The 7,885-nt window shown below is 34.1% G+C and overlaps 1 protein-coding gene across 4 annotated transcripts in view; it reads left to right on the top strand.

Moving 5' to 3' along the window:
- Positions 1 to 284: 284 nt before the first annotated feature.
- Positions 285 to 7,885, top strand: part of LOC110632500 (cytochrome P450 97B2, chloroplastic) — a 27,709-nt gene continuing 20,108 nt past the window's right edge. Inside the window, exons 1-6 of one of the 4 annotated variants that reach the window (XR_002490672.2) lie at positions 285 to 765; positions 1,468 to 1,645; positions 2,000 to 2,107; positions 2,925 to 3,009; positions 3,242 to 3,480; positions 7,390 to 7,563. Coding sequence is in view for 3 of the 4 variants with exons in the window: in XM_021780753.2 (XP_021636445.1) it covers positions 599 to 765; positions 1,468 to 1,645; positions 2,000 to 2,107; positions 2,925 to 3,009; positions 3,242 to 3,480; positions 7,390 to 7,563 (951 nt within the window). In the remaining variant the exon portion in view is untranslated. The remainder of the gene's footprint in view (positions 766 to 1,467; positions 1,646 to 1,999; positions 2,108 to 2,924; positions 3,010 to 3,241; positions 3,481 to 7,389; positions 7,564 to 7,885) is intronic. The other 3 variants (XM_021780753.2, XM_021780755.2, XM_021780754.2) reach the window with 3 other exon arrangements.

Here is a 7,885-nt window from a genome sequence, read left to right as displayed (position 1 = left end):
GCACTAAGATTTAGAATGTCTAATAACAAGAAAATACTTTTCTAATATATATATATATATAAATTAATTATTTTATATATCAACATTAATAATTAAATATAAATTTATTAAATATTAATTAACAACAATAACTACATTCAAACGGTAAACTAAACAGGGTAATCTTTCGACGGTCTGGATCGGGCTACCTCAAATAAATGGCCGACAAAAATCTGAATTAAAGGAGGAGCACGAAGGCGTGATAGGGACCAATTGAAGAAGACTAAAGGTTCGGGGCTCTTTGATAAGCTGTTGGAGGTGCGAAGCGGCTTTACCTCTGGCCTGCTTTTTGACAGAACCGTGTTAGCCAAACAAATTTTACGTTTTTTCCTCTTTGAATTTTTTTTTCCTGAGCAATTGTTACCGAACACAACCTAAATAATTAATTTATAGTAATAATCCCTACGAAGTGCAAAGTGGAGTAGTGGACAAATCACTTATGGAAGCGGACGTTAGCAAGAGGTGCATACAACGAGGGCACAGTGAAGTGGAATGCACATGCCATCATCTCCCTGTATATTAGTTATCCAAAGGTCACTAGACTCGAAACCAAAAGCAAATGAAGACATCCTTGACATCAACCACCACTTCCTTCTTGCAGCTCTGCTCAGTTGCCGGTAATGGCACCTGTTTTCACAGAAATGATTCTGGGCTTCTGGGCATCTCAAAATTCCCATCTCGTTGTCATTTCCTCGATTCAAAGGCGAAAGTTTTTCCTGTTATTAGGTACTGCCCGTATTCCTTTTTCTTTTTTCTTTTTTTTTTTTGGTCTGGTTGGTTATTGAGAAATTGATGGAAAATGTGAAGGAAAAGTATAAGTTTTATGGAAAGATATGCTTAACTCATTTTAAAATTTTATGATTACTGGGTGTTGTAATTCTGAATTAGAATGAAGAGATGTCACTCTTGACTTTCCTTTGTTAGTGAAAGAGAGAGTTCTCCTTCTTCTTTTTTTATTTTTTTAATTTGTGTTTATGGTTGGTCTATTCTCTTGAAGTTGAGCATGTTTCCAATCTCTCTCTCTCTGTTTCTTTCTGGTTGTCATTTATGTCTGTTTTGCTTGCTCAGAAACATTTGCAGATTAAACTAGGCTTGGGATTGAACCTAAAACACATGTTTAAATTCCCATACACCTAATACTGCCTTCGCTCTCCTCAAAATTTACTCTTGCAGAGACAGACTATAAGCCTAAGCTACGCATTTATATTAGTTTAGATACTCCTTCACAACACAAAGAACTGTTCTCTCAACAAGAAAACGTAATCTTCTTAATCAAAATTACTTAGAACCTTATTGTATTGACCCACAACATTGTTGTTCAATAATGTTTGGCATTTAGAAAAGTATTTCAATTAAATTTATTTTATTGGATCAGAATTCAATGATTTCACTATGTTACTAATGAATTTATGTGAAATTATAATCTAGATGCCAATCGACAAATACTGATGAGCCAAAAACAAGGAACCTTCTGGACAATGCAAGCAACCTACTTACCAGTTTGTTAAGTGGGGGAGGTCTAGGTTCTATGCCTATAGCAGAAGGCGCAGTATCTGATCTGTTTGGTCGTCCACTCTTCTTCTCACTGTATGATTGGTTCTTAGAGGTACGCAGTTACTTTCCCTTTCCATTATTTGTCTACGGATGATGCTTCTGTATTCTCTTTTGATCCAGTATTACATGTGGTCTTTCATAACTATGTTGTCACAAATAAGTCTATGGATGATGTTTCACTTCAAAACCTCCTTCTCCTGGTAATACATCTGGTCCTGATAATAACTTTGTTGATTGGTAGGGGACTTTATCAATCTTTTACTTGCATGGATTGATATTTGTATGCTGCTGATGAACTGAGATCATATTGTTTCCTCTTCATTTCTCTTGTCACGAATTATTATGTGTCTTTGTTGATAGTTGTGAATGGCTCGAGTCCAACTTATCATTCGCTTTAATGTGGCAGCATGGATCTGTTTATAAACTTGCTTTTGGTCCAAAAGCCTTTGTTGTCATATCTGACCCCATTGTTGCTAGACATATTCTTCGAGAAAATGCATTTTCTTATGATAAGGTACTGTTTCGTACTTTTTTCACTTAACAATCAGCTCCTCATGCTATGTTGTTTCTCGTTGCATTTAAACTTCCAATGTCTGTGTATATAATATTATAATGTTCATTTAAAGATATGCATTTAAATTCATGTGATCTTTGATTGGAAGAACCTAGTGTAACGATGAGATCAAAATGCTAGGAAGTATCAGTTTAGGATATATTTTGGCACAAGAACATGGAAGAGAGTGAGGATGTGAAGTTGCTTTCCTTTTTGAGCCACAACAATGTTTTTACTGAGCTTTTTGCTTGAGGTGGGAGATTGCTTGATCTGACAAATTTGTATCTGATTTTTCCAACTTTGCTGCATGATTGAGGCATTAAGCAAGAGGTTTAGGGGTAATCTTAAGACCTTCTACTATTGCTTTTTACTCTTATGATACAGCTAAGCCTATGTGAACGAAAAATGAAGGGAAAGAATAGTAGGATAAGAAATAGGGAGAAAAGAATACTATCTTAACTACTAAAGCTTCCATTTTGTTATCATTTTTCCACTTTAGCCTAAACAAAAGAAGAAAAAGAAGAAGGAAATTAAGAAAAAAAAAAAAGAAGAAAAAGAAAAGTCTCTTCTGGGGTCATAGTAGAGGATAATTATTTGATAAAAGCAGCAGTGGAACCTTGAACAAATGTTATTGAAATAACTTGCATGTTTGACAATTTTGCGATTTTCCAAACTTCATATAAATCATGTTTTAGCACTTTACTCTGTGCCATTCTCTTTTACTGGAATCGTCATATATTTTCTCTTTTACTGAAATTGTTCTTTTTTTTTTTTTTAGGGAGTTCTTGCTGATATCCTAGAGCCAATAATGGGGAAAGGACTTATACCTGCTGATCTGGGCATATGGAAGCAAAGGAGAAGAGGTGATGAATCTGTAATTAAGTTTGCTTGGACTTTTCACCTTGCTTATGATTGAGATTCAAGGTATCTGTACAATATTCTCAACACCATTGACCAGTCATATGTCATCTTGAAATGTTCTTGAAATTTGGTCCAATTCATAGCTGCAGTGCTAATCATTTGTTTAGTTCGTATGTTTTTCATAAACAAGACATTGTAGTAATGATTTGTTGGATTTTCTTTTGGTTTATGCAGTAATTGCTCCTGGGTTTCATTCCTTATATTTGGAAGCTATGGTCAAGATATTTACTGATTGTTCAGAAAGATCGACATTGAAATTTGAGCAACTGCTAGAAAGGGAAGATTCTCTTGGCAGGAATGTGATTGAGTTAGATCTTGAAGCAGAATTTTCAAATTTAGCACTTGATATCATTGGGCTAGGGGTCTTCAACTATGACTTTGGTTCTGTTACAAAAGAATCACCTGTGATTAAGGTTTGATAAAGTTCTGCCTTGATTCATCATTTCATTTTGTTGCATGCCCTTCCTTTTTCTTCACGTTCTTTCTTCTCTCTATGTTTATTGGAAAAACAACATTTCTGCTTTTCAATGGTTTTATGCAAACGAACAGTTCGGGTAAATCACATAATCCCCTTAACATTTGGAAAAAAAAAAAAAACACTTGTGTTATCACTATTTTCAAATTGAATTATATGCTCCTTAACTTTTTAAAATTTGTTTCACTTTAATTCTTTCATTAAATATAATAGACAAAAAATCCGTGAATTTTAAATGAAATAATCTTGCGGTCCCTGAGTTTTTAATGAAACAAAATTATCCATGAGTTTTCATATATTATATATTTTAGCACAAACTAAAGTGTAATATGTGAAAAGATGAAAACTCATGGATTAAAGGTCATTTTACTTAGATACTAAGGGAGTCAACTTTAACTAAATGATTGTGTGAAAATGATTTGTTGTTTCATAAGATAGGAGTGCATGATTATCTCATGAATGTGACTGTTTCAAGTATGTCATGCTTTTACAGTTTTACTGTCAATCAATATTTATTTAATGTGTTGATAGTATTGATATGTTTTGTATTTAATTAATTTGTTTTGTGTCATTTTGCTTATCTCCTATAGAAATTCACAGTAGCATGCGCTGATACTGTTGCACTTTAGTTGATGTGATCCAATACTGACACCATTACTGGTACCACTACTTTAAATCCTATCATTAACCCAAAAGTCAATTGTTTTTTCTACATTTAACTCTAAAACTCTTCAAGTATTGTTTGATACTACCTCCCATAAAGATTGGGTGCTATTTCTTTTAGGATATCCCAAACTATATGCCTACTTCACGAAGTAAAAAATTTGTTTCAGTTTCATGTACAATTATCAATTATTTTGATATAGTGAGAGTAAACAAAGGTTTTGGGAAGATATAGATGATCTAATGCAAAGCATACGGCATGAAGAGACTGTTTTCATCGGTGGAGATTTGAATGGACATGTAGGAAGTGATAGGCAAAGCTATGAGAATGTTCATGGAGGTTTTGGATTTGGCAACTAAAATGAGGTGGGAAAAAACATTCTGGATTTTGCTATGGCATACGACCTAATGCTAGCAAATACCTACTTTATAAAAAGAGAGTCACATTTAGTGACTTTAAAAAATGGGCAACATAGAAGCCAAATTGATTTCCTCTATGTAAGGATTATAAGGTCATTTCGGGAGAGGCTTTAACAAGTCAACATCGGTTAGTGGTCTTAGATGTCAAGTTTAGGAACAATTCAAGTAAGGTTAGAACAAATAGTGTAGCCCGAACAAAGTGGTGGGAGTTCAAAGGAGTAAAGCAAGTGAAGTTCAAAAATGAGCTTCTTGAGTCCGAAGCATGGAAGCTGGATATGGAGGCTAATGATATGTGGATACAGATGGCATCAAAGATTAGAGAAGTAGCTAGAAAAGTATTTGGAGAGTTTAGAAGACATGGACCACCCTCAAAAGAGAGATGGTGGTGGAATGAGGAAGTACAAAAGGCAGTGAAGAGAAAGAGAGAATGGTATAAGAAATTACGTAAGTATGATAATAATGAGGCATATGAACAGTACAAGATAGCAAAGAAAGAAGCAAAAAAGGCAGTTAGTCAAGCAAGAGCGCAGGCCTTTGAAAAGTTATATGAGAAATTTGGAACTAAAGAAGGAAAGAAATATATTTATTGGTTAGCAAAGAGGAGAGAAAAGAAATGTCAATATCTCAATCAAGTTAGGTGCATTAAGGATAAAGAAGGAAAAATGTTGGTGAAAGATGAGGACATTAAAGAAAGATGGAGAAATTATTTTGATGATCTCTTTAATAATAGTCAAAATGGTAATAGCGTGAATATAGACTACAGAGCAATAGAAAAGAATGTAAATTATACTAGAAGGATTAGATATTTAGAAGTAAAAGAAGATCTTAAGAGAATGAAAGTGGGTAAAACCTGTGGATTCGATGGAATACCAATTGAAGTGTGGAAGTGTTTGGGAGATATGGGAGTGGCATGGTTAACTAAATTATTTACTAAGATTCTAAATTCAAAGAAAATGCCTGATGAATGGAGGAGTATTTTAGTAACTATTTTTAAAAATAAGGGAGACATACAGAGTTGCTCAAACTATAGAGGAATTAAACTCATGAGCCATACTATGAAGTTGTGGGAGAGAGTTGTGGAAAATCGACTACGTTATGATACTTCTATCTCTCCCAATTAATTTGGCTTTATGCATGGTCATTCAACTATGGAAGCGATCTTTCTCATCAGAAGCTTGATGGAAAAATATAGAGATGCGAGGAAAGATTTACACATGGTTTTTATCGATTTGGAGAAGGCTTATGATAGTGTTCCAAGAGATATTTTCTGGAGAGTGTTAGAATAAAAGGGGGTATCTATTAGGTACATATAAGTGTTGAAAGACATGTATGAAGGAGCAACTATTATTGTGCGTATAGTGGGAGGGGAAACAAGAGGTTTTCCTATCTTAGTTGGATTACACCAAGGTTCAGCTGTAAGCCCTTACCTTTTTACATTAGTTTTAGATGAATTAACGAAACATAGATAAGAGAGTATCCCTTAGTGCATGATGTTTGCGGATGATATAGTTTTGATAGATGAGACGCAAAAAGGAGTTAATAGAAAGTTAGAGTTTTGGAGAAGCACTCTAGAGTCAAAGGGCTTTAATTTAAGTAGAACGGAGACAGAATACATGCATTGCAAGTTCAATGAATGCCGAACTGGTGATAGGGAAGGAGTTAGTTTGGATAGAGTGATACTGTCCCAAAGTAATCACTTTAAATATCTCGGCTCAGTCCTTCAAGTAGATGGGAGATGCGAGGAGGATGTTAGTCATGGGATTAAAGCCGGATGGTTGAAGTGGAGATGTGCCATGGGAGTTTTATGTGATCGCAAGATTCTCAATAAGTTGAAAGGAAAATTTTACAGTATAGCCATACGACCAGCCATGTTATATGGTAATGAGTGTTGGACACTGAAGGAGTCGTATGTGTTTGAGATAAGAGCTGCGGATATGAGAATGTTAAGGTGGATGAGTGGCCATACTAGACTAGATAAAGTCTATAACGAGAGTATTAGAGAAAAAGTAGGAGTGGTACCAATTGAGAATAAGTTGAGAGAAGGGAGATTGAGGTGGTTTGGTCATGTGAAACGTAGACATACGGAGGTTCCAGTTAGACAAGTAGGTAGACCTAAACTGACTTGGAGGAGAGTAGCACAACATGACTTAGAAGCATTACACATTTCCGAGGATTTAACCCAAAATCGTTTAGAGTGGAGAAAGAGAATCCATATAGCCGACCTCAAATTTTTGGAATAAAAGCTTAGTTGAGTTGAGTTTAATTGTTATAAGTTTGTTAAATTGCCGTGTACCTATGTGAATGTTAGCATATATCTTGCTTGTAATGGATATTGCTTTTTTGATTTTCTTTATATTGTTTTGGACATCAATTTCATTGGACAACTACATCGAATTTGATGATTTTGGTGTGCATATCATGCAGATTTATGTCAAGGAGTGTATCATTTTTGAATGTCAAATTCCTTGCCTGCAAAAATAAATGTCTGAAATTCGTATGGTGTTTGTCTATATCCTGTACCTTTACATCTAGTGGTGCCATATCAACATTAGTAGTTTGGCTGACATATTGAGTTCTGATGACAGAGACTGCTAATTCAATTTCATTTGAAATATTTCTACAAGCATTGATAATAAAATTGTTACACTATTGACTACAGATTGACATGATTTTCTCCTCACATTAAATATCATGATTTTGCATTTATGTAGGCTGCATCGAATGCCCAAGTTTAATGGTTGCTTCTTTTAAAAACTTATTACAGGCAGTATATGGTACACTTTTTGAAGCTGAGCATAGATCCACTTTCTATGTTCCTTACTGGAAAATTCCTTTGGCAAGGTGGATCGTCCCGAGACAGCGGAAGTTTCAAAATGACCTTAAAATTATTAATGACTGTCTTGATGAACTCATAAAAAATGCAAAAGAGACCAGGCAGGTTAGAAAAATTTTCAACCTACATGATTAGAGGTGAAGATCAATGATTATCTACTAATTTAACTAATTAATATCATATTGTTTTTAAAACTCCATTCTAATTCACTTTCACATCTATTGTTATTACTATCATTTTGGAAGAAAAGATAGCTAATAGCTTTTGTGAAAATAAAATTCAATAAATTAAAATTATTCTAAATTGTTTGATTTCATTAAAATCAAAGCCAGCATATAAATATATCATGTTGGTATGGTTTTTAGGTTGGTGTTATTTTGATGCCAAATATTTGGAATAAACATTTTTTATTCTAGAGAAGAATAAA

This window comes from Hevea brasiliensis, chromosome 3 (genome assembly GCF_030052815.1).
Source record: "Hevea brasiliensis isolate MT/VB/25A 57/8 chromosome 3, ASM3005281v1, whole genome shotgun sequence".
Taxonomy (NCBI): Eukaryota; Viridiplantae; Streptophyta; class Magnoliopsida; order Malpighiales; family Euphorbiaceae; genus Hevea; species Hevea brasiliensis.
This window is presented reverse-complemented; position numbering and strand designations above follow the sequence as displayed.